The sequence below is a fragment of the Mastacembelus armatus genome, chromosome 10 (assembly GCF_900324485.2).
Source record: "Mastacembelus armatus chromosome 10, fMasArm1.2, whole genome shotgun sequence".
Lineage (NCBI taxonomy): Eukaryota > Metazoa > Chordata > Actinopteri > Synbranchiformes > Mastacembelidae > Mastacembelus > Mastacembelus armatus.
In genome coordinates, this window is record NC_046642.1 from 12811168 (window position 1) to 12838445 (window position 27278).

At 42.2% G+C, this 27278-nt stretch overlaps 6 protein-coding genes across 7 annotated transcripts in view; all 6 read right to left on the minus strand.

Annotated features, from left to right (window-relative positions):
* The window catches only part of LOC113144191 (protocadherin alpha-C2-like), a 121232-nt gene that overhangs the window by 48363 nt on the left and 45591 nt on the right, over positions 1-27278 (minus strand). Inside the window, exon 1 of one of the 2 annotated variants that reach the window (XM_026330042.2) lies at positions 3871-6491. The exons of the other annotated variant lie outside the window; for it this stretch is intronic. Within the exon in view, the coding sequence (XP_026185827.1) occupies positions 3871-6240 (2370 nt within the window). The 5' untranslated portion in view covers positions 6241-6491. Of the gene's footprint in view, positions 1-3870; positions 6492-27278 lie in introns of those variants that run through there. 2 annotated transcript variants of the gene reach the window in all.
* Positions 555-3058, minus strand: LOC113144704 (protocadherin alpha-8-like). The gene has a single exon (XM_026330930.1). It carries the CDS (start codon positions 2946-2948, stop codon positions 555-557), a length of 2394 nt encoding a protein of 797 aa, XP_026186715.1. The 5' UTR covers positions 2949-3058.
* LOC113144705 (protocadherin alpha-2-like) lies at positions 7209-16142 on the minus strand. The gene is made up of 4 exons (XM_026330931.1): positions 15918-16142; positions 13761-15293; positions 10215-12512; positions 7209-7238 (listed from the first exon to the last, which is right to left on the minus strand). The coding sequence occupies exons 1-4, from the start codon at positions 16140-16142 to the stop codon at positions 7209-7211; spliced, it is 4086 nt and encodes a 1361-aa protein (XP_026186716.1).
* Positions 17383-19932, minus strand: LOC113144206 (protocadherin alpha-4-like). The gene has a single exon (XM_026330074.1). It carries the CDS (start codon positions 19825-19827, stop codon positions 17425-17427), a length of 2403 nt encoding a protein of 800 aa, XP_026185859.1. The 5' UTR covers positions 19828-19932; the 3' UTR covers positions 17383-17424.
* LOC113144706 (protocadherin alpha-3-like) lies at positions 21011-23499 on the minus strand. The gene has a single exon (XM_026330933.1). It carries the CDS (start codon positions 23426-23428, stop codon positions 21011-21013), a length of 2418 nt encoding a protein of 805 aa, XP_026186718.1. The 5' UTR covers positions 23429-23499.
* Positions 24273-27048, minus strand: LOC113144707 (protocadherin alpha-3-like). The gene is made up of 2 exons (XM_026330934.1): positions 24850-27048; positions 24273-24281 (listed from the first exon to the last, which is right to left on the minus strand). Exons 1-2 carry the CDS (start codon positions 27046-27048, stop codon positions 24273-24275), a joined length of 2208 nt encoding a protein of 735 aa, XP_026186719.1.

Here is a 27278-nt window from a genome sequence, read left to right on the forward strand (position 1 = left end):
CAGCACCACAGACATCGACAGTTTAAAATAATGCCCAATCATTAAACAGAAATTAAAATGATCATCAAAAACATAATCTTCTACTAGATACAAACTCTGAAATGTTATTGAGTTTTTTCTATATACCAACTCTATGATCATTAAAAAAAGAAAAAAAAAAGTTTTACGAGACAAACACTAATTCTTGGTGCAAACATTATGTCAGATCTGTAAAGTACTGTATTTTTCAACACTGTGTTGTAAATATGCAGAGAGACAATGCTCGCTTTAACATGACCATTAATTATGCTTCTTGTCCTAAATATTAGAAACGACACGCAGAAACACTGGCGTTACTTGTCAGCTTCCCCACAATTAAATCAGAAATCTATTAACAAATGACTAATACGATAGAGTTTCTAACCACGTGTTCCCCTTATACTTAATATCATTTAGATATTGAGTGAAACATTAGTTCAGATGTATTATTTTTCCAGCTACATATAAAAACATTTTAAAATGATATAAATACACGACCAATCAAATTTTTAACGTAGAAATATGACAGTAATATCTTAATGCGGCTGTGCGCTCACCTTTTCTTTACTGGGTAAAGTCTGAGTCCTGGTAAACGTGTCCCCTCCGTTAATACTGATCAGTTCCGCATCTACAGGCGGAAACGGGGCAGGGAAAACCACTACGTCACTCTTGAGCGTGTCTGAGCTGAAACAGACGTCATACTGCTGAGTAGATTTAGAGTAAGACCAGCTCCCGTCAGGGTGGGTGGTGATCATGGGGGCGCTGTACCTGCTGAAAGCGCCGTCTGTCCTGTGGCATTTGACAGCTATTAAAGTGATGAGGCTGAGCAGAAAGATGAGGGACACCGACACAATGGCGATCAGCAGATACAGGTTTAAATCAGAGAAGCTCTCCTCCTTTATGGGCACATGTCTGAACTGAGTCTGGATGTCAGCTGCGCTTTCAAGCACCAGCACATCAATAGACACGGTAGCTGACAGGGAGGGTTCTCCGTTATCAGAAACCAGCACCACCAAGGGGTGGGTTTTCAGGTCATTGTCACTCATTCTCCTCTTAGTCCTGATTTCCCCGGTGCTGGTTCCGATCCGGAAGAGGTTGTTTCCTTTGGGCTCAGAGAGGTGATAAGAAAGCAGCGCATTGTATCCAGAGTCAGCGTCTACAGCCCTGATCTTTGCCACAAAGTATCCCGCTTCAGCAGAATAGGGGATGCTCTCACTGTTAACGGAGCCGTGCTCAGAATAGGGCGCGAGGATGGCGGGACTGTTGTCGTTCTCATCCAGGATAAACACGTTGACGGTCACGTTGCTGCTGAGCGGAGGAACACCAGAGTCTGTGGCCTGGACTTTGAACTGAAACGTCTTTAGCTCCTCGTAGTTAAAAGACTGGAGGCTGACTATGTCTCCTGTCTCTGAGTTGATGTTTACGACAGATGAAATCGGAAAAGCTTTAGAGTTATCTATTAAAGAATACGTCAATTTAGCATTTTCATCTTCATCTGCATCCTGGGCTGTCGTTCTCGTGATAATTTCTCCCACTTTCTTGTTCTCTTTTAAATAAACATTTATGTTGGCTTCTGGGAAACGGGGTACGTTGTCATTAACATCAGAAATTTGCACAGTGATTACAGCAGTGCTGGAAAGAGGCGGGCTCCCTTCATCTGCAGCAGCGATGGTTACATTGTGCTGCCATAGAGTCTCTCTGTCTAGGACACCGTCAACTATCAATGAGAAATAGTTTTTGTAATTAGACGTTAATTTAAAAGGGACCGAATGTTTAATTGTACATGTGGTTTGACCATTGTGCCCTGCATCTCTGTCAGTCACAGTCACCAATGCAACAACTGTTCCGATTTCAGCATTTTCCTTAACTGGACTCATAACTGAAGTTATGGAAATTTCTGGTGCATTGTCGTTAACATCGACAACCTCGATCAACACTTTAGAATAACCGCTGCGAGGGGACGCGCCTTGGTCTGTTGCTTGTACTCGTAATTCAAATGCATTGCTTTCTTCGTAATCCAAGTTCTTTTTTACGATGATTTCACCGCTTTCAGGAATAACAACAAATTTATCAGGGGAGTCCGCATTTCCTCTTCTCATTAAAGAATATCTGATGTCTGAATTTTGACCCTCATCTAAATCACTTGCATTTAGTTTCAGTATAGTTGTACCTACAGGTATATTCTCACTCACACTTACTTTATAAAGCGACTTGCTAAATACAGGCGTGTTATCATTTACATCTATGACATTAACAAGAATCTGCATCGTGCCAGATCTCACTGGTTTCCCTCCGTCTACAGCGGTTAATGTTAGTTTAGTAATAGGCTGTTTCTCGCGGTCTAAGGCTTTCTGCAGCACTAATTCAGCCGATACACTGTCTCCTCCGCTGCTCACATCTATGGAGAAATGCTCGTTCGGACTTAACTTGTAGGTTTTCACTGAATTACTGCCAGTGTCTGCGTCTTGAGCTGTTGGCAGCGGATACCTCTCTCCCGGTGAAGAAGACTCGGAGATATTAAACACATGGGTTTGCTCCAAGAATGATGGTGCATTATCGTTAATGTCAAGAATGTTCACTTCAATTCGATAAATATTCATAGGGTGGCTCAATAATCCTTCTATATTCAAGGAACACTTTGGCAAATTCGGACAAAGCTCTTCACGGTCTATCCTTTCGTTAACAAACAAAGCTCCTGTTCTTAAATTTGCGTCTAAATATTTTTTACTGTATCCCGATACAATCCGAAATCCTCTTTCTTCAAATTGCTGTGTATGGATATTTAAATCCTTAGCGAGGTTCCCCACCGCTGTGCCTTTGTCCACCTCCTCGGAAACGGAATAGGAAATCTGAGCTGCAGACCAGTCAGATAAACAAAGAATAATGGCGTACAGCATCCACTCGGCCCCTCTATAGTGTCCACGACTCATCCTTGTAGTTTACACAGAGAATTTAAACAATCAAACGTCATTTATCCACAAAAACCGGAAAATATCCGAAACGCAGCCAAGCTCCCTTCATTTAGGAATCATCTCTGAAGTCGCTGTGGTTTACTAACCCAACCCCTACAAAAGGTTCAGGCTTTCTTACATCACCAACAGTGGAGGAGGCGTTTGCGACCATTAATAAGCACGAGTGAATGCGTGGTCTCCAGCGACATCTTGCGTTGCTTTGACAGACCACTGTGGATCCTTTACCAACTGTATCTCATATGTTCAGAACTATATGATGGAAAACCAGAGTGCGTGACACATTCGTTTTCTGTTGCAAAAATCAAAGCGGTTTGAACCAGTTAGTAGCCAAATTACTAGAGAAAAATTAGGCAGAGAAGCAAGCTTTATGTTTTGAGGGAAATAACTGATGATATGCTTATCAGTTAAAATGTGTATAAATGAATCATGGATTAATGAGGATCCCTAGCCCTTTTGCTGAAAAATTATGTAATAAGACGTTTTACCACCAAAATAAATAAGCTAAATTTTACAAAGCATGTTTTTTTTCTGATCTCATGTTTTCATTCATGTTAGATCCCTTCATGTGTTTCCTCCTTACTCTACCAGCATATAGAAGCCTGCTACCGTGTTTTATTTTTACCTATTTTTTTCTAGATACCAGCACCATGGAGAGTGCCTCGACCTCGGATAGATATTAGCACCATGGACAGCGCCCTTATTATTCTAGTATCAGAGAATTTAACTGTGGACATGTGCATTTTGTGATGTAAAAGCATCAACACTAATGTGCTGTCAATAGTGAAGAAAATCCCACCGAAACCATCTTCAGGGATTTCGTGAATTGTCTATTTAAAATATTATTATATAAGTTTTAGACGTTACAGTCAGTGCCTCTTACCTTCTCTTTACTGGGTAAAGTCTGAGTCCTGGTAAACGTGTCCCCTCCGTTAATACTGATCAGCTCCGCATCAACAGGCGGAAACGGGGCAGGGAAAACCACTACGTCGCTCTTGAGCGTGTCTGAGCTGAAACAGACGTCATACTGCTGAGTAGATTTAGAGTAAGACCAGCTCCCGTCAGGGTGGGTGGTGATCATGGGGGCGCTGTACCTGCTGAAAGCGCCGTCTGTCCTGTGGCATTTGACAGCTATTAAAGTGATGAGGCTGAGCAGAAAGATGAGGGACACCGACACAATGGCGATCAGCAGATACAGGTTTAAATCAGAGAAGCTCTCCTCCTTTATGGGCACATGTCTGAACTGAGTCTGGATGTCAGCTGCGCTTTCAAGCACCAGCACATCAATAGACACGGTAGCTGACAGGGAGGGTTCTCCGTTATCAGAAACCAGCACCACCAAGGGGTGGGTTTTCAGGTCATTGTCACTCATTCTCCTCTTAGTCCTGATTTCCCCGGTGCTGGTTCCGATCCGGAAGAGGTTGTTTCCTTTGGGCTCAGAGAGGTGATAAGAAAGCAGCGCATTGTATCCAGAGTCAGCGTCTACAGCCCTGATCTTTGCCACAAAGTATCCCGCTTCAGCAGAATAGGGGATGCTCTCACTGTTAACGGAGCCGTGCTCAGAATAGGGCGCGAGGATGGCGGGACTGTTGTCGTTCTCATCCAGGATAAACACGTTGACGGTCACGTTGCTGCTGAGCGGAGGAACACCAGAGTCTGTGGCCTGGACTTTGAACTGAAACGTCTTTAGCTCCTCGTAGTTAAAAGACTGGAGGCTGACTATGTCTCCTGTCTCTGAGTTGATGTTTATCATCGTGGAAACGGGCACTGATTTATCATTACTCTCTAAAATCGAGTATCTCACCTGGCCGTTGTTGCTGCTATCAGCATCGATTGCAGTCAGAGTTTTAACAACTGTCCCTACTTTGCTGTTTTCATTCACATAAATGTTTATTGTAGGTTCTGGGAAATATGGCGCGTTGTCATTGACATCAGAAACCTGAACAGTAATGACCCTCATACTGGACAGAGCCGGACTTCCTTCGTCTGTGGCTCTAATGGTGACATTGTAAAGAGAAGTGTTTTCTCTGTCCAGTGGTCCATCTACTACTAATGAATAATCATTTTTATAGTTGGACTTTAGTTTAAAGGGAACAGATCCAACTACATTACAGTGAGTTGCACCATTGTTTCCTCCATCTTTATCACTCACTGTAACCAAAGCGACTATTGTCCCCGGTTCTGCATCCTCTTTGACAGGTGTCATCAGTGACGTGACAGATATTTCAGGAGCATTATCATTTACATCAATTATCTCTATCAATAATTTAGCATGTGCGCTACGAGGAGAGTGACCTTGATCCATAGCTTGAACTCTGACCTCATAAGCAGGCGTCTCTTCATAATCTAATGTTCCCTTCACAGTGATCTCCCCTGTTTCTGAATTTAGAACGAACTTTTCAGACGGATTCGTATTCCCTCGTTTCATTAAGGAATACAGAATTTTACTGTTCATGCCTTCGTCTAAATCTGTGGCATTTAATTGTATCACCACTGTCCCTGGTAACGTATTTTCACGCACACGCAATTTAAATAGGGCTTTGCTAAAAATCGGTGCATTATCATTTGCATCTATTACATTAACAATTATCTGCAGTGTTCCCGATCTGGTGGGTTTTCCTCCATCTATAGCAGTAAGAATAAGTTTAATTATTGGTTCTTTCTCTCTGTCTAGGGCTTTGTGCAGCACTAACTCAGCAGACACACCGTGTTCTCCACCGCTCTGCACATCAAGCGAGAAATGTTCATTTGGACTCAGCTTATAGCTCTTTATTGAGTTACTTCCTATGTCCGCATCTTCTGCTACTGGGAGAAGATAACGCTCCCCCGCTGACAGTGATTCTGAGATGTTTAACCAATAAAACTGCTCAATGAATTCAGGCGAGTTATCATTAATATCCAAAACAATGATCTCAATGCGGTGCACATTCATTGGATTGCTTAAAACGGCCTGTATTCTTACTGAGCATTGTACCGTGTTTGGACAAAGCTCCTCTCTGTCTATCCTTTCATTAACAACGATGTTCCCCGTCCGCAAATTTACGTCAAAATATTTCTTACTGTAACTCGACACAACACGTAGATCCCTGGTCTCTAGCTCCTGTACATTAAGGTTTAAATCCTTTGCGATATTCCCCACTACGGTGCCTTTGTTCACCTCCTCGGAAATGGAGTAGGACAACTGCGAAGCAGACCAGTCACAAAGACAAAGCAGTGCAACAATATGAATCCAGGCGTATTCCTCGTTTCCCATTGTCGTGAAATCAACAGTAAATCCTCAATAATCATTTATTTACGGTTTAGTAATATACATCCTTAAGGACGATAATCCAGCGGTAGCAGCAGCCCTTCCTTCTACAGTACAACCCCAGTGTCTCTCTAAACCGATGGCCACTGACGGTTTTAGGTTTCCCGTTAAAGGAGGAGTTGTACCCAGACTAACAATTGCATCTGCGGTCTCCAGCGACACCATGTGGCAAATTATTGTAGACTTAATATAAACGTGAACAATGTTCTGCAGTATTGTAAACATTTCATATGTAAAGAATTACGGCATAATGGCTTCATTTTTTAAGTTTAGATTCATGTAGAATTTCATTACAGGACGTTTCCATCTGTAAAATCTGAACATTTATGGAGCAACTGAAGGTTACAGTGAAGTCCCACTGATGCATTAATACAAAAAAACAAAAAAACAAAACATTTTATTTTGGATTATTATTATTATTATTATTATTATTATTATAGGCTACCTTTACTACCTTTAGTGGATTTTACAACAAAAATTGGCATCTTGACATCACATTAGGAGGATCCACAGTAGACACAGAATCCAAAGATCACATGGACTAATTTCATCACCAAAGACAGTGCTGTATATTAAAGCTTTGAACAGCTGGGATCCAGTGTGTTCAACTGTTTTTTAGGGCACAAATTTAAACCATCCTGCCAAAGAGGTTCACCTCAGGACGTTAAAAAGCAACAAATATGAAGAGAGGTGCTCTATCTGGTGTTATTAAGTTGACGTGAATTTCAACACTGGGATTTTTTTCTGATCTGTTAGTTTATTAAATACCACACGTGGCCACGTGAAAAGCAGAAGTAGTTGCCATGTCAACCACTAGAACCACTGGATTCAATGCTTTGTTTTCAGGTTAACTTGCTTATACACATTTACACTAATTAACACAATATGTAAATCAAGGTATTTGTAAAGTGAAATTAGTTCAGTGAAAACTGAAGGACACATACCTTTTCTTTACTGGGTAAAGTCTGAGTCCTGGTAAACGTGTCTCCTCCGTTAATACTGATCAGCTCCGCATCTACAGGCGGAAACGGGGCAGGGAAAACCACTACGTCGCTCTTGAGCGTGTCTGAGCTGAAACAGACGTCATACTGCTGAGTAGATTTAGAGTAAGACCAGCTCCCGTCAGGGTGGGTGGTGATCATGGGGGCGCTGTACCTGCTGAAAGCGCCGTCTGTCCTGTGGCATTTGACAGCTATTAAAGTGATGAGGCTGAGCAGAAAGATGAGGGACACCGACACAATGGCGATCAGCAGATACAGGTTTAAATCAGAGAAGCTCTCCTCCTTTATGGGCACATGTCTGAACTGAGTCTGGATGTCAGCTGCGCTTTCAAGCACCAGCACATCAATAGACACGGTAGCTGACAGGGAGGGTTCTCCGTTATCAGAAACCAGCACCACCAAGGGGTGGGTTTTCAGGTCATTGTCACTCATTCTCCTCTTAGTCCTGATTTCCCCGGTGCTGGTTCCGATCCGGAAGAGGTTGTTTCCTTTGGGCTCAGAGAGGTGATAAGAAAGCAGCGCATTGTATCCAGAGTCAGCGTCTACAGCCCTGATCTTTGCCACAAAGTATCCCGCTTCAGCAGAATAGGGGATGCTCTCACTGTTAACGGAGCCGTGCTCAGAATAGGGCGCGAGGATGGCGGGACTGTTGTCGTTCTCATCCAGGATAAACACGTTGACGGTCACGTTGCTGCTGAGCGGAGGAACACCAGAGTCTGTGGCCTGGACTTTGAACTGAAAGGTCTTTAGCTCCTCGTAGTTAAAAGACTGGAGGCTGACTATGTCTCCTGTCTCTGAGTTGATGTTTATCATTGTCGAGAGGGGCAATACGTTATTAATGTTGTTGTGTAGAAATGAATAGGTCACTTGGCCGTTCTTGTCAATGTCAGCATCAGATGCAAACACCGTTTTGATTATTCCCCCAACTTTACTGTTTTCTCTAACATAAACATTAACCACTGGTTCTGGAAAATTAGGTGAGTTATCATTTATATCAGAAATGTGAACAGTGATAACACTAGTGTTGAAGAGAGGAGGCGTCCCTTCATCGGTAGCAGATATTGTGATGTTATAGTTAGAGGCAATTTCTCTGTCAAGTTCCCCGTCAACAACTAAGGAATAATAGTTTTTGTAGTTTGTCTCTAATTTAAAGGGGACTTGATTTAAGATTTTTCCCGTCACTTCGCTGTTTTTCCCACCGTCTTTGTCAACAAATGACACTAATGCAATAGCAGTACCTACTTCAGCGTCCTCCTTCACTGTATTAACCAGTGACGTCACAATAATCTCAGGGGCATGGTCATTCTCATCAATTACTTCTACCAGCACCTTACAGTGAGCAGACATCGGTGGTTGACCCTTATCGTTTGCCTCTGCCCGTATCTCAAATGCTTTATTTTCCTCATAATCGATATTTGCTTTGATAGTTATCGCACCCGTTATGGGATCAATATTAAAAAGCTCCAGTATACGGTCCTGGCCTTTACTTCTTAAAGAATACACTATCTCACCATTTGTCCCCTCGTCTGCGTCGGTTGCATTTAGAGTAATCACAGTTTTCCCAATTGGAGTATTTTCAAATACACGGCTTTTATACAAAGCACTGCTAAACACCGGAGGGTTATCATTTATGTCTACTACGTGTATAATCACCTGTGACGTGCCAGATCTCGGTGGGGACCCTCCATCTATAGCAGTCACGGTGAGATGCATCACAGGCTGTTTCTCTCGATCCAGCGGTTTTTGTAAAACTAACTCGGCAGACATGCTTTCTCCTCCTTTGATTGTAGCAAGAGAAAAATATTCATTTGGTGTTAGTTTAAACGAATTAACCGTATTCCTACTGACATCTGCATCGACAGCCTCAGACAAAGCGATTTTCATTCCAGGCAGAGTATTTTCTGCTACGTGTACAATTTGTGATTTTTCGGTGAAAAACGGGTCGTTGTCATTAATGTCTAGTATGTTTATTTCTATGCGATACAGCTTCACAGGATTGTTTATTACGGCTTCTACGCTGACTGTGCATTTTGGCTCCTTGGCGCACAGCTCCTCTCTGTCTATTCTCTCATTCACGTAGAGAACACCAGTCTTTACATTAACCTCGAAATATTTTCTTTTTGAGCCACTAAAAATTTGAAACATACGAGACTCCAAATCCTGAAGGCTGAGGTTTAAATCCTTGGCGATATTTCCAACAGAGGTCCCCGGATTCACTTCTTCTAATACGGAATATGAGAACTGCCCAGACTCCGCTTCCCAGCAACACTCCAGCAGCACAAGCACCAGATATGAAACAATAGACGTCCTCTTTGGTACAGGCATAATTCCGTAAGCCGATTTCAACGGAGATCCAGTAAAAGTAAACCCAGCAACGATTATTATGATTTTTACATATTACAACTTTATACTATTTCACATCTATAGGACAGTTTTACACAGGAGTCAAACGTATTTTCCTTCTGCCCTTTCGTTCTCTCTATGAGACAAAGCCTGGGGAGCTAAGTCGTTTTCTTCAGCTGGGAGGAGCGTGAAAATACTACAGAGGAACTCTTCATGTCACGGTCTATAGTGTCACCGCGCGGAGAGCTGCCCCAACTGCATTAATATAATTTGTATGGAAAAGTAGGCTATAATCGGGAACGACATTTTCCTGTTAATAACAATGCCTCTGAAATGCTACCAAATCATTTTGTACCCACTTTTCGATTAAAACATGCAGTCAGGCACACCATTCAACATGTTTTTGATTCCAGCTAAGCATTTCATTAACCAAATTACAGGGTTCAAAAACGTAAGAAACCAGCAGAAAGCCACACACTTCTAAGAATTTAAATTTCTCTGATTTGTTTGTTTGTTTGTTTTAAGAAAATGAATTATTTTTAGGACAGAAAACTAAACGTTTGAATTTTTTCTTACCTTTTCTTTACTGGGTAAAGTCTGAGTCCTGGTAAACGTGTCCCCTCCGTTAATACTGATCAGCTCCGCATCTACAGGCGGAAACGGGGCAGGGAAAACCACTACGTCGCTCTTGAGCGTGTCTGAGCTGAAACAGACGTCATACTGCTGAGTAGATTTAGAGTAAGACCAGCTCCCGTCAGGGTGGGTGGTGATCATGGGGGCGCTGTACCTGCTGAAAGCGCCGTCTGTCCTGTGGCATTTGACAGCTATTAAAGTGATGAGGCTGAGCAGAAAGATGAGGGACACCGACACAATGGCGATCAGCAGATACAGGTTTAAATCAGAGAAGCTCTCCTCCTTTATGGGCACATGTCTGAACTGAGTCTGGATGTCAGCTGCGCTTTCAAGCACCAGCACATCAATAGACACGGTAGCTGACAGGGAGGGTTCTCCGTTATCAGAAACCAGCACCACCAAGGGGTGGGTTTTCAGGTCATTGTCACTCATTCTCCTCTTAGTCCTGATTTCCCCGGTGCTGGTTCCGATCCGGAAGAGGTTGTTTCCTTTGGGCTCAGAGAGGTGATAAGAAAGCAGCGCATTGTATCCAGAGTCAGCGTCTACAGCCCTGATCTTTGCCACAAAGTATCCCGCTTCAGCAGAATAGGGGATGCTCTCACTGTTAACGGAGCCGTGCTCAGAATAGGGCGCGAGGATGGCGGGACTGTTGTCGTTCTCATCCAGGATAAACACGTTGACGGTCACGTTGCTGCTGAGCGGAGGAACACCAGAGTCTGTGGCCTGGACTTTGAACTGAAACGTCTTTAGCTCCTCGTAGTCAAAAGGCTGGAGGCTGACTATGTCTCCTGTCTCTGAGTTGATGTTTATCATTGGACCTGCCTGTGTGGTCTTGGAAAAGCTATTTATTAAGTTATAGGCAGATTTTGCATTCTCATTTAAATCTGAATCTAACGTTGTCAGTGTATGAATAGTAGTTCCAATTGGGGTATTCTCCCTCACATAGATATTAATCAAAGCCTCCAGGAATCTCGGCGGATTATCATTGACATCAGAAATTTGCACATTAACGACGCTGGTGGTGGACAGAGAAGGAGTCCCTTCATCTGTAGCTGTAATTGATACATTATACTGGGAAACACTCTCTCTGTCAAGAGGCCCGTCCACTAACAATGAATAGTAGTTTTTATAGTTGGATTTTATTTTGAATGGCACAGAACCTGTTATCTTGCAGGTTGTCAGGCCATTTTTGCCTCCATCTTTATCAGTAATAGTTACCATAGCAATCGCTGTGCCCACTTCAGCGTCCTCTCTGACTGGACTCATTAATGATGAGACAGAGATTTCCGGTGCATTATCATTAACATCAATAACTTCGACTAAAACCTTGCTGTGCGCACTGCGAGGAGGCGTGCCTTTATCTCGTGCTTGAACACGAATTTCATATGCTTGGTTTTCTTCATAATCTAAATCGCCCTTTACACTAATTTCTCCAGTGTTGTCATTCAGGGAAAACTTCCCATCCAGGTTCAACCTCCCGCTTTCTGTGAAAGAGAATACAAGCTGACCATTAACACCGTCATCTAAATCAGTAGCCGTCAGCGTCAATAACCGTGTGCCAATATTTGCGTTTTCAACCACTTGGACCTTGTAGAGTGATTTACTGAAGACCGGTGAGTTGTCATTTACATCCAGCACGTTAACTTTTATTTGCAAAGTCCCCGTTTTGGGAGGTTTTCCACCATCTATCGCAGTCAGAGTGAGTTCAATAACGGTCTGCTTTTCTCGATCCAGCGCTTTCTGCAGCACTAACTCAGCAGACACGCTATGGTCACCAGTGCTCTGTATATCTAAAGAGAAATAATCGTTTGGGTTTAATTTGTAGGTCTTTATCGAGTTAGCACCTACGTCTGCGTCATGAGCTATTGGCAGTGGATGTCTTTCTCCGACGTATGAAGATTCATACATATCTATTGTTGTTATTTCTTCAAGAAAAGACGGCGCATTGTCATTAATATCGGAAATCACAACTTCAATCCGATGAAGACTGCGAGGGTTACTGAGTATGGCCTCTATATTTAAAGAACACTTTACCGTATTAGGACAAAGCTCCTCCCGATCTATCCTCTCATTAACGAAAAGAACTCCAGATTCATGCTTTATATCAAAATATTGTTTGTTATACCCAGAGGTAATCTGGATACCAGTGGATTCGAGTCGTTGCACGTTCAGATTTAAATCCTTAGCGAGATTTCCCACCGCTGTCCCTTTGTCCACCTCCTCTGAAACTGAATAGGATATCTGAGCCACGGACCAGTCGCAGAGACAAAGCAGAGTGAAAAACAGACGCCCGATATTATCCCATTGTTCCCGAGCAGCCATCGCTCTTTAAACAAAAGCTGTTAATCCTGGTTCCTGTTTTATGGACTACATACGGAAAGAAATACAAATAATAACAGCTTTTCATGTATCCATTCTCGCTCAGGCTCCTCTCTCTTCAGAGCTTCACTCGACTCTACGCTGTATTCACAAAGCACTGCCCAATCATGACGTTTTTTTTTGTTTTTTTTTTCCTGGTCATGCCTAAAGGTGGAGTTTCTAAGCAATGAGCACAAGATTGTTGTATGGTCTCTAGCGACATCTTGTGACTCTGTTCAATTCAATTTAACCTTATTGTCATTTCACTGAGTACACTTACAGAGAAAAAAATAAAATTATGTTTCTTATGTAGTTTATGTCGTTACAGCAAAGAACAAAATAAGGAAAAACACATAAAGTACGTAAATATACATATAACCAAATAAACCTAAAAAGACAATTGTAATACACATAGCGACGACCCCAAAATATATATTATAACTTATACTAGGCATAAGAATCTATATTGACAAAAAATAAATAAATAATGAGTACGCAATTTAAGAAATTATTATTGGGATTTGTGAATATAATATATATTTAGGTAATTATTCATTATTTTCTGTTTTAAGTTACTGAACATTAAGAAACTGAATTTAATCTGCAGAAATTGAGCTTCGTAGTATCAGCACCACGGACAGCGACTCAGTGCGGGTTTTACAGCTGCTATTTCATACTCGACTGATTACATAGCATTTTAGCCCAGAAACCGTAAAAGCCAGTGAAAGGGTTTCAGCTTGTTTGCACTGAAAATTTCCTTGTCTTAAAACCTATCCTCAGCACTCGCACTCAGTAATTCACAGGTCATCTTTCTAACGCGTATCAGACCATCGTGTATGTGGCAGAGAGGAAATTGCCAGGGAGAAACACAGTCTTTAAATAAGCGTTTGAATTATCACACCTATCAGAATCTTAGTGTGTAGGAACAGACGGACATTATAATTGTTTGTAGGTAAAGTTGGTAAAAACAAAAACAAACATTAATAGATTTATAGGTTTAAAATGTAAACACCTCTATTCAGGGACATGTGCTCCATTATCAGTGCATTTAACAATGAAGAGGCGCGTTATGTTAACACCCAAAAGTGAAAAGATTCAACTGTTTATATGTATTAAACTGGAACATCTTACCTTCTCTTTACTGGGTAAAGTCTGAGTCCTGGTAAACGTGTCCCCTCCGTTAATACTGATCAGTTCCGCATCTACAGGCGGAAACGGGGCAGGGAAAACCACTACGTCACTCTTGAGCGTGTCTGAGCTGAAACAGACGTCATACTGCTGAGTAGATTTAGAGTAAGACCAGCTCCCGTCAGGGTGGGTTGTGATCATGGGGGCGCTGTACCTGCTGAAAGCGCCGTCTGTCCTGTGGCATTTGACAGCTATTAAAGTGATGAGGCTGAGCAGAAAGATGAGGGACACCGACACAATGGCGATCAGCAGATACAGGTTTAAATCAGAGAAGCTCTCCTCCTTTATGGGCACATGTCTGAACTGAGTCTGGATGTCAGCTGCGATTCCAAGCACCAGCACATCAATAGACACGGTAGCTGACAGGGAGGGTTCTCCGTTATCAGAAACCAGCACCACCAAGGGGTGGGTTTTCAGGTCATTGTCACTCATTCTCCTCTTAGTCCTGATTTCCCCGGTGCTGGTTCCGATCCGGAAGAGGTTGTTTCCTTTGGGCTCAGAGAGGTGATAAGAAAGCAGCGCATTGTATCCAGAGTCAGCGTCTACAGCCCTGATCTTTGCCACAAAGTATCCCGCTTCAGCAGAATAGGGGATGCTCTCACTGTTAACGGAGCCGTGCTCAGAATAGGGCACGAGGATGGCGGGACTGTTGTCGTTCTCGTCCAGGATAAACACGTTGACGGTCACGTTGCTGCTGAGCGGAGGAACACCAGAGTCTGTGGCCTGGACTTTGAACTGAAACGTCTTTAGCTCCTCGTAGTTAAAAGACTGGAGGCTGACTATGTCTCCTGTCTCTGAGTTGATGTTTATCATTGTCGAGAGGGGCAATACATTATTATTGTTGTTCTGTAGAAATGAATAGGTCACGTGACCATTTTGATCGATATCCGCATCCACAGCTGACACTGTTTTGATAACTGCTCCTACTGGACTGTTTTCTTTCACATAGACGCTCATTACATTTTCTTTAAACTGAGGTTTGTTGTCATTCACATCAGAGACGTGCACAGTGACAACGCTTGTGCTGGTGAGAGGTGGACTTCCCTCATCAGTAGCTGTGATGCTGAGATTGTATTGAGGTGCGCTCTCTCTGTCTAGAGGACCGTCCACCACCAGTGAATAGTAATTCTTATAATTTGACTCTAATTTAAACGGGACGTTGTTGGATATTTTACAGTTCACCATCCCATTTTTGCCTCCATCTTTATCAAACACTGAAACTAGTGCAATGGCAGTGCCAATGGACGCGTCCTCTTTCACTGCATTTAACAGTGACGTGACAGAAATTTCAGGAGCGTTGTCGTTGACATCTAAAACTTCAATCAGTAATTTGGCGTGTGAAGACATTGGGAAAACCGCTCTATCACTGGCTTGTACTCGAATCTCAAACGCATTATTCTCTTCATAGTCGATGTTCTTTTTATTTGTTACAGTCCCTGTTTTCTCATCTATGGCAAACAGATCTGTTTGTTTCCCCTGGTCAATTTCAATAAAGGAATATGATATTTGTCCATTTTCTCTTGCATCCAAGTCAGTAGCATTTAAAGTTATTATTGATGTGCCAATTTTAACATTTTCATAGACACTGGCTTTGTACAGCGTTTGACTGAATACCGGGGGATTATCATTAATGTCTAAAACATTGACTATAATGACCATTGTTCCAGATTTAGCAGGAGTTCCTCCATCAATAGCGGTCAGTGTGAGTCGGATCACAGACTGTTTTTCTCTGTCTAAAACTTTCTGAAGCACCAGTTCAGGTGTTACAGTCTCTCCTTTATGTGTGACTAATGAGAAGTGCTCATTTTGACTGAGTCTGTATGTACTTACAGTATTTTTACCGACGTCTGCATCGTGAGCTCTTTTTAAGGGAAATTTGGCCCCCGCTGCTGTGTTTTCAGTAATATTCAAAACCTGTGTCGCGCTGAGAAAAGACGGAGAATTGTCGTTCACATCTAAAACAATAATTTCAATCCGGTAGAGTTTTAATGGATTATTAATAACCGCTTCTACACTGAGGGGACATTTTGGTTCATTGCCGCACAGTTCCTCTCGATCTATCCTCTCATTAACGTAGAGGACTCCAGTCTTTAGATTTACCTCGAAATATTTTCTCTTTGATCCAGCAACGATCTGAAACATGCGGGACTCCAAATCCTGGACATTGATGTTCAGATCTTTAGCGATATTTCCAACAACCGTCCCCAGGTTTACCTCCTCTGAGACGGAGTAAGAGAGCTGCCCAGACACGGCTTCCCAGTAACAATCCAGCAGCACGAACAAGAGGTAGATCCACACAGAGCTCGCCCTGCTCGGTAAATTCATTATTCCATTCATCGAGAAGGCGCATGTACTGTAGTCAGATCTGGACAGTATCACGACAATGAAATCAAGACCAAGGCGAAAATATTCCAAACAATCTTTTAGTCATTTTCACGACAGAAGAAGACAATCGCTCCGTGTCGTCCGACCTCTCTTTGTAACAAAGCCCACAGACACATGATCTGCTGAATCTGGGAGGAGCCCTAAGCCACGAAAGACAACGTCCAGAAGTGACGGTCTACACTGTCTCCATGTGGACACTGGTCATAACTACAATCTACATCAACTACAATATCACCTGAAAGTGCCATAATAATTTCTCTTCAAATCTGAAGTCATTACAAATATCAGAATGGTCAAATTGACCAATGACTGGTGAAATTCTAATTATATGACATTATACTTTTCTTTTATAACTTGAATGAGCCATCAAGTAAAATTGACAGTGTTTTAAATGCTGATATAAACTATCGCATATTCTTCCTTACTGAAGAGCAAAGTGAATGTAAAGACAAATGCAACACAACTTTCTTCATCAATATGAAATCTACATTTTTCTAGTCATTATGTCTTTCGCTAAATGTATATTTTGCAAACTGTGTCTGTCAAAAACATTCTGTTTTGCATTATGGTCTGGGAATTAAAAAAAAAGATTTAAAAGTTTTCAGAACCACGGACAGCGACAGACCAAAAAGGATGAATACAAATTACAATGAAAATGAAAAAGATCAATAAATGACCGAGAAGCCATAGTCTTCAACAGCAAAATACAAAGTCGAAATATTGTTGAATTTTACTTATTAACTGTGTTCATTAAAAAGTAAAGTCCATGTAAATTCCATATATAAAGTCCCCTTTCCTTCGAAAAAACACTTCTTATAGTGAGATATAAACACTAGCTCTCTTCTATTGAGATTTTTCAAATACATTATCATTTAACTCTGTGTTATAAACATACATATATACAATTTTTGCTCTAACATGACCATTAATGTCTTAATGTTTAGCAACCACAAACATTCAGACAATTGCGTTCATCAACACGGATGAGGACCGTACAATGAAACGAATAATAGTCAGTGAATATTGAATTAAAACAGAGACCAGCAACAATGACCAACAGGATACTGTTAAAATCTACGTGCTTCACGCATATTTTAAATAATTTCTATATGAAGTCAAACGTTAAAGCAAATATATTTTTTGCCAGCTACTATCACAAATGACATAAATACACGACCAATCCATTTTTTTAACGTAGAGTTAGAGTTATGACAGTAATATCTTAATGCGGCTGTGCGCTTACCTTTTCTTTACTGGGTAAAGTCTGAGTCCTGGTAAACGTGTCCCCTCCGTTAATACTGATCAGTTCCGCATCTACAGGCGGAAACGGGGCAGGGAAAACCACTACGTCGCTCTTGAGCGTGTCTGAGCTGAAACAGACGTCATACTGCTGAGTAGATTTAGAGTAAGACCAGCTCCCGTCAGGGTGGGTGGTGATCATGGGGGCGCTGTACCTGCTGAAAGCGCCGTCTGTCCTGTGGCATTTGACAGCTATTAAAGTGATGAGGCTGAGCAGAAAGATGAGGGACACCGACACAATGGCGATCAGCAGATACAGGTTTAAATCAGAGAAGCTCTCCTCCTTTATGGGCACATGTCTGAACTGAGTCTGGATGTCAGCTGCGCTTTCAAGCACCAGCACATCAATAGACACGGTAGCTGACAGGGAGGGTTCTCCGTTATCAGAAACCAGCACCACCAAGGGGTGGGTTTTCAGGTCATTGTCACTCATTCTCCTCTTAGTCCTGATTTCCCCGGTGCTGGTTCCGATCCGGAAGAGGTTGTTTCCTTTGGGCTCAGAGAGGTGATAAGAAAGCAGCGCATTGTATCCAGAGTCAGCGTCTACAGCCCTGATCTTTGCCACAAAGTATCCCGCTTCAGCAGAATAGGGGATGCTCTCACTGTTAACGGAGCCGTGCTCAGAATAGGGCGCGAGGATGGCGGGACTGTTGTCGTTCTCGTCCAGGATAAACACGTTGACGGTCACGTTGCTGCTGAGCGGAGGAACACCAGAGTCTGTGGCCTGGACTTTGAACTGAAACGTCTTTAGCTCCTCGTAGTTAAAAGACTGGAGGCTGACTATGTCTCCTGTCTCTGAGTTGATGTTTATCATCGTGGAAACGGGCACTGATTTATCATTACTCTCTAAAATCGAGTATCTCACCTGGCCGTTGTTGCCGCTATCAGCATCGATTGCAGTCAGAGTTTTAATAACTGTCCCTACTTTGCTGTTTTCATTCATATAAATGTTTATTGTAGGTTCTGGGAAATATGGCGCGTTGTCATTGACATCAGAAACATAAACTGTGATAACACTGGTGTTCGAAAGAGAAGGATTTCCTTCATCTGTGGCTGAAATTGTCACATTGTATTGGGGAGTTAGCTCTCTGTCTAGACGTCCGTCAACCACTAGAGAAAAATAGTTTTTGTAATTTGTCTCTAATTTGAACGGGACTGCATTTAAGATCTCACATTTCACTTCACCATTTTTCCCATTGTCTCTGTCTAGAACTGAAACAAGTGCAATAGCAGTACCCAAAGCAGCGTCTTCGTTCACTGTACTGAGCAATGACGTTACTGTGATCTCAGGAGCGTTGTCGTTTACGTCTGTTATTTCTACCAGCACTTTACTGTGAGCAGACATAGGCGGCTGGCCTTTGTCCCTAGCCTCTGCCCGGATCTCGAAAGCTTTTCTATCCTCATAGTCGATTTTGCCTTTCACTGAAATTACTCCTGTATCTGAGTCGATTTTGAAAATATCTAGAATATGGTCCTGATCCTTATTACGAAGAGAATATACTATTTCACTGTTTGTTCCCTCATCAGCATCGGTTGCATTTAAGGTAAAAACCGCTGTTCCAACTGGAATATTTTCAAATATTTGGACTTTGTAAAGAGTGCTGCTGAACAATGGTGCATTATCATTAATATCTAGTACATTTATTTCTATTTCTGATGTTCCTGAGTTTGGCGGCGACCCCCCGTCTACAGCAGTTAAAATGAGCTGGATATATGGCTTTTTCTCACGGTCTAGGGATTTCTGCAGCACTAACTCTGGAGATATACTCTCCCCTCTTTTGTGTGTCTCAAGACTAAAATATTCGTTTGGACTGAGCTTATACATACTCACACCATTTTTACCCACGTCAGCATCGCTTGCCTCGGATAAGGCGAATCTAGATCCGGGTACGGTGTTTTCCGCAATGTCCAGTATTTGTGATTTTGTGTTAAAAGTCGGAGAATGGTCATTCACGTCTTTTACTTCTATCTCTAGGCGGTAAAGCTTTAATGGATTGTTGATCACAGCCTCTACGCTAACAGTGCATTTGGGCTCATCTGTACACAGCTCCTCTCGGTCTATCCTCTCACTGACATACAGAAATCCGCTCTTTAGATTCACCTCGAAGAACCTCCTCTTAGATCCGGTAACAATCTGAAACGAACGGGACTCCAATTCCTGCATATTGAGGTTTAAATCCTTGGCAATATTTCCGACATTAGTTCCGGGGTTTACCTCCTCTGAGACAGAGTAGGAGAGCTGCCCAGACACCGTTTCCCAGTACAAATCCAACAGCACCAGCACAAGATATGTAACAATAGACCTCCAGCTACTCGGTGAAGGCATAATTCCGCCGATAAGGAACAAAGCAAAATATCCACAACGGTGTTTCTACCATGGAATGATGAGATGTGTCAAAATACAACGCAACGCTATTTCGTTCTTCATATCTTTAAAGACAAATACTCCATTACGCCGTCGCTTCTCTTCCCGTGTCTCTTTGTGATAAAAACCCACAGTCATTCCGTTTTTACTTTGGGAGGGGCCTCGACGTTTCTGTGTTACGGTCTAAAGCGTCGCTGTGTGGCAGTTTTGAGAAACTACACATGTTTCAACAACTGTAAAATAGACCTGCTCATTCAGAAATGACAACAGCTGATTAGCAAACCGAACTATGAATATTTGTAAGGCTTTAGACATCTTCAACACTCAGTGTATTTAAACTATGTGGAAAACCCCACACTTTCTGCAGCAACATGAACATAATGTGGGTTTAAATATCACTGAAGAGAAGAACTGCAATAATACTGATTTCTTTTTAAATTATTTAAACGACTAATGTTTTGAAAGGATATTGCATATTAATATCAAGATGCACAACTGACAATTGGAACACGATATGTCTAAAGTTGCAAACAATATTTTCAGGGCATAACTGGGAAAAAAACAGAACTTGTCTCTCTGACAGTCTGTGATATAGTTTGTCAAATAATAGATAAACAATGGAACTGTCACTTCAAGGATGTCAGTCTGTGTAAGTTAGGTATACCACAAACTCCTAGAAACTCACGTTTCAACAGATAACATGTTAAAGGAGGGGAATTAATTAATTACTCATCTCAGACTGACCTGACACATTCGGAATGAATTGCCATATTCCCACGTTACTTTTGCAATATACTGCAATTTGTAACAGAAAAGCTGCTGGCAAAAATCCACGATTTTCTATAAATGAGTTTCCTTTCAGACATACTGACGACATAAGTATTTGCACTCTTGCAAAAAAGAAAAAAGAAAAAAAAAGAAAACATAATTGCACAGGTAAGAAATCCAGACAGGGCAGATTCAGAAACATGTTCAGCACCACGGAGAGCGACATACAAACACGGAGTTAGTCAAATATGGAGAGGCTGTACGACAACAATCTCGGTGATTTCTAATGTGATTCAAACCTAAAGTATATCACAGTGAAAGTTTGTTATGTCTTATGCAGCACAGACCCTTTAGTTTAAATAACTACCAGGTTAAATTACAGGCAATGGTGGGATAAAATAAATGGCACGGTCCTTACCTTTTCTTTACTGGGTAAAGTCTGAGTCCTGGTAAACGTGTCCCCTCCGTTAATACTGATCAGTTCCGCATCAACAGGCGGAAACGGGGCAGGGAAAACCACTACGTCACTCTTGAGCGTGTCTGAGCTGAAACAGACGTCATACTGCTGAGTAGATTTAGAGTAAGACCAGCTCCCGTCAGGGTGGGTGGTGATCATGGGGGCGCTGTACCTGCTGAAAGCGCCGTCTGTCCTGTGGCATTTGACAGCTATTAAAGTGATGAGGCTGAGCAGAAAGATGAGGGACACCGACACAATGGCGATCAGCAGATACAGGTTTAAATCAGAGAAGCTCTCCTCCTTTATGGGCACATGTCTGAACTGAGTCTGGATGTCAGCTGCGCTTTCATGCACCAGCACATCAATAGACACGGTAGCTGACAGGGAGGGTTCTCCGTTATCAGAAACCAGCACCACCAAGGGGTGGGTTTTCAGGTCATTGTCACTCATTCTCCTCTTAGTCCTGATTTCCCCGGTGCTGGTTCCGATCCGGAAGAGGTTGTTTCCTTTGGGCTCAGAGAGGTGATAAGAAAGCAGCGCATTGTATCCAGAGTCAGCGTCTACAGCCCTGATCTTTGCCACAAAGTATCCCGCTTCAGCAGAATAGGGGATGCTCTCACTGTTAACGGAGCCGTGCTCAGAATAGGGCGCGAGGATGGCGGGACTGTTGTCGTTCTCATCCAGGATAAACACGTTGACGGTCACGTTGCTGCTGAGCGGAGGAACACCAGAGTCTGTGGCCTGGACTTTGAACTGAAACGTCTTTAGCTCCTCGTAGTTAAAAGACTGGAGGCTGACTATGTCTCCTGTCTCTGAGTTGATGTTTATCATTGTCGAGAGGGGCAATAAGTTGTTATCATTAACTAATGAATATCTCACTCGCCCATTTTCACTAACATCAGCGTCAGTTGCAGTTACCCCTCTCAAAACCTTTCCAACTGGACTATTTTCTTTCACGTATATGTCAGTTACTGTTTCTGAAAACAGAGGTGCGTTGTCATTTACATCGGAAACCTGAACTATCACCAGCCTGGTTGTAGAGAGAGCGGGCTTACCTTCATCTGTAGCTTTAATACTAATGTTGTATTGAGAAATGAGTTCCCTGTCTAAAGTTCCACCAACTACTAAAGAATAATAATTTTTATAGTTAGTCTCTAATTTAAAGGGAACTGAATTTAGTATCTCACATTTGACTTCACCGTTTTTGCCCCCATCTCTGTCAAGAACTGAAACAAGTGCAATGGCAGTGCCAATTTCAGCGTCCTCCTTTACTGTATGGAGCAGTGACGTCACTGTGACATCTGGGGCATTGTCGTTCAGGTCCACCACCTCCACTAGCACTTTACACTGTGATGTTAATGGAGGCTGGCCTTTGTCAGCAGCCTGCACACGAATTTCAAAGGCAGGATTTGTTTCAAAGTCAATCTTTCCTTTAACTGTTATTATTCCTTTTTCTGAATCTATTTCAAAAACATCCAAAACATGGTCCTGATCTTTCGAATTTAGTAAATACACGATGTCTTTGTTTGTCCCCTCGTCAGCGTCAGTTGCAGTCACTGCTATTACTGTTGTGCCAATGGGTGCATTTTCTGTTAAACTTGTTTTATATAACGTTTTGGTAAAAGTCGGGATATTATCATTTATGTCTAAGACATTTATTACAATCTCAGATGTGCCTGATTTCGGTGGTGTCCCCCCGTCTAACGCGGTCAGTGTGAGCTTTATTAAAGCCTGTTTTTCTCGATCTAATGATTTCTGAAGCACCAACTCGGCTGACACACTCTCTCCTCTGTGCACCGCTAAGGAAAAATATTCATTAGGATTTAACTTGTATGTACTAATGCTGTTTTTCCCTACGTCGGCATCGTAGGCAGACAGCACAGCGAATGTAGCTCCCGGCAATACGCTTTCTGCTATGTCGATAGTTTGTGATTTGCCACTGAAAGAGGGCGGATTGTCATTTACGTCGAGAATAGTGACTTCAACACGGTAAAGTTTCAGCGGATTATTAATCACAGCCTCTACATTTATTGTACATTTTGAAGCTTTCGCACAGAGCTCCTCTCTGTCTATTCTCTCACTGACGTAGAGAAAACCTGACTTCAGATTCACATCGAAATACTTTCTCTTCGACCCAGTAACGATCTGAAACATACGTGACTCCAAATCCTGCACATTAAGATTCAGATCCTTGGCGAGATTTCCAACAGAAGTCCCCGGGTTTACCTCCTCTGACACGGAATAGGAGAGCTGCCCGGATACCGCTCCGCAGTTATACTCCAAGACAGCCAGCACTAGATATAGGCCAATAGAGGACTTGCTTCCCGGCGGATGCATAATTCCATATAACGAGAACAAAGCATAGATCCGTATTTCGATGTGTCTTTGGCTTCTAAGGCCAAAAGATCGTTTGAAACACCATATTATGTGTCAGTATATTTCCTATATCCATTCTCCTTCGCCCCGTGTCTCCTTCTAACAAAGCACCGACAGAAATGCTGATTGTGTTAATGTAGGAGGGGCGTCTGCACACCAGCCACACACCGGCGGTGTTACGGTCTATAGTGTCGCCTCATGGCCATGTGAACTAACTACAATGCTTTTAAATAAACACAGACCAACACTGCTTCTTATTAAGAGTTACCACAATTTAAATAATTCTTAGCAGTGATAAATGACTAAACAAGATATTTATTGCTGAGAGTATTGCCAGCCGTCACAGCTCAGCAGAGAGTATTGGTCACCTGTTTCAGAACTATAGGGAAAGATCATGATTGTGGTGATGCACTGTGATATTCAAAGCACGCTGAAGCCATGCAGGTTGTAAGAAGAGTAATACTCAGTAGTGAACTTGTTAAAATCAATATGCGTGCATAGACAAAGCACATGACCAATTACTTTCCAGATCCCACTTGGCTATTCTTCCAAAAAAAAAAAAAAAAAAAACATACAAATGATCACAGCTACACAGTATGCTCTTTTTCCATCCTACAGTTTATATGTTGAACCTACATCTAAACCTTAAATTTAACAGCGACATATTAGGCATATACGAGGGAAGTATGCGCACCTTATGACTCTTTACAAAACAGATTTCCTAGCAAAGTTTGTAGGCAAGTGAACTGATTGAACCAATTTGCAGAATACTGAGTAAGTGAAAGAATTGAGTGTCTCAGGCGTTTTAAACAGGCTACAAAGAGACAGAATACGATTTGACACTGATGACACAAAAAAAGACGAATGACATTGACGTTCTTCAAAGTTTGAATTCATTATAATTGAATTTACGCAGACTCCAAGAAAGCATTGCTAAAAGGAAATGGTGATTCTAAATCTATGAATGAATTATTTCATGTACAAACATTTTGTAATGCCTTTTATCTCAAAGAATATGCTAACTGGACACTAAGCAATAAAGTTCAACGCGATATGATTTGAATCAAATTTTATTATCTAATATTTACAGGCTTATTGTGAACTAACTATCGTCTCCTTTGTAGGTGTTTGTGTAGTGTATGAAATTAAAAAATCTGTTATATTGATTTCTTAAGCATCTTTTAACAAGTCTATATTAAAACGATATTGCAACACACATTATTGTAAAGAAATTAAGATGTGCAAACGCACAGACGAGGAAACAAGCAAGTTCAAATAACGACTACGTATGTAAAGCCTGTTTATAAGGGATACTGCAGGAGCTGACATCAAGACTAGAAAAGAAAATAATTTACTTGTATAGGTGGAAGGAGTAACCTTACCTTCTCTTTACTGGGTAAAGTCTGAGTCCTGGTAAACGTGTCCCCTCCGTTAATACTTATCAGATCCGCATCAACAGGGGGAAATGGGGCAGGGAAAACCACTACGTCACTCTTGAGCGTGTCTGAGCTGAAACAGACGTCATACTGCTGAGTAGATTTAGAGTAAGACCAGCTCCCGTCAGGGTGGGTGGTGATCATGGGGGCGCTGTACCTGCTGAAAGCGCCGTCTGTCCTGTGGCATTTGACAGCTATTAAAGTGATGAGGCTGAGCAGAAAGATGAGGGACACCGACACAATGGCGATCAGCAGATACAGGTTTAAATCAGAGAAGCTCTCCTCCTTTATGGGCACATGTCTGAACTGAGTCTGGATGTCAGCTGCGCTTTCAAGCACCAGCACATCAATAGACACGGTAGCTGACAGGGAGGGTTCTCCGTTATCAGAAACCAGCACCACCAAGGGGTGGGTTTTCAGGTCATTGTCACTCATTCTCCTCTTAGTCCTGATTTCCCCGGTGCTGGTTCCGATCCGGAAGAGGTTGTTTCCTTTGGGCTCAGAGAGGTGATAAGAAAGCAGCGCATTGTATCCAGAGTCAGCGTCTACAGCCCTGATCTTTGCCACAAAGTATCCCGCTTCAGCAGAATAGGGGATGCTCTCACTGTTAACGGAGCCGTGCTCAGAATAGGGCGCGAGGATGGCGGGACTGTTGTCGTTCTCATCCAGGATAAACACGTTGACGGTCACGTTGCTGCTGAGCGGAGGAACACCAGAGTCTGTGGCCTGGACTTTGAACTGAAACGTCTTTAGCTCCTCGTAGTTAAAAGACTGGAGGCTGACTATGTCTCCTGTCTCTGAGTTGATGTTTATCATTGTAGACAGCGGGACTGAGTTAGTGTTACTTTCTAAAACATAATAATTCATGTGGCCATTTTCATCCATGTCAGCATCAAATGCTGACACGGATTTGAGAACTGACCCAACGTGGCTGTTCTCTTTTACATAAATATTAATATATGGCGAAGAGAAGGTTGGCGCGTTATCATTGACATCGGACACCTGTATATTAATTACGCCGGTGCTAGAGAGTGAGGGGCTGCCAGCATCACTTGCTGTTATGGTGACATTATATTGAGAAACGCTCTCTCGGTCTAAGACTCCATCAACTACTAAGGAATAATAGTTTTTATAGTTTGTTTCCAATTTAAATGGAGTCTTGTCATCTATTGTACAATGCACTTCACCATTTTTCCCACCGTCCTTGTCCAGCACAGAGACAAGTGCAATAGCTGTACCTGCTTTCACATCCTCCTTTACTGTGTTCATAAGTGACGTCACAATGATCTCAGGAGCATTGTCGTTTAGGTCCACCACTTCTACCAGCACCTTACAATGAGCAGACATGGGAGGCTGCCCTTTGTCACTGGCCTGTGCACGAATCTCAAAAGCAGGATTTTCTTCAAAGTCTATATTACCTTCAACCGTCAGTGTCCCTGTGTTTGGGTCGATTTGAAATATCTGCAGTATGTGATCCTGCTCCTTTGTGCTAAGTGTATATACGATCTCTTTGTTTGTTCCTTCGTCTGCGTCTGTAGCATTTATAGTTAGCAGAGTCGTGCCTATGGGGATATTTTCAAACACCCGAGTTTTGTACAGTGACTTTGCAAACACTGGCGTATTATCATTATTATCTAAAACATTTATTATAATATCTGATGTGCCAGACTTTGGCGGACTTCCATCATCTAATGCTGTTAAAGTGAGTGTGATCAGAGACTCCTTTTCTCGGTCTAAGGCTTTCTGTAACACTAACTCAGCTGAAATACTGTCTCCAGCTTTGGTTACAGCTAATGAGAAATGTTCATTAGAGCTGAGTTTATACGTGTTTATACCGTTCCTTCCTACATCTGCATCATAGGCTTGCAGGAGGGGGAATTTTATCCCGGGTAACGTGCTTTCAGCAATATCTATAGTCTGTGATTTTGCGATGAAATAGGGAGAATTGTCATTGACATCAAGAATATTAATTTCTATACGGTAGAGTTTTAAAGGTTCATTTATCACAGCCTCTAAATTTACACTACACTTTGCAGCTCTCGCGCAGAGCTCCTCTCTGTCTATTCTCTCACTAACGTAGAGGACACCAGTCTTTGTATTTACCTCGAAATATTTTTTCTTTGATCCAGCAACAATCCTGAACATCCGGGATTCCAACTCATGTACATTTAAGTGTAGATCCTTAGCGACATTTCCAACCAACGTCCCCGAATTAACCTCCTCTGAGACGGAATAAGAGAGCTGCCCAGACGCTGCATCCCAGCAGTAACCCAGTATCAAAAGCATTAAAAATATCCAGACAGAACGCTTGATTCTCGGTGAAGACATATTTCCTTCCGACGTAAACACAACATAGATTCTCTTGTGACAGTTAC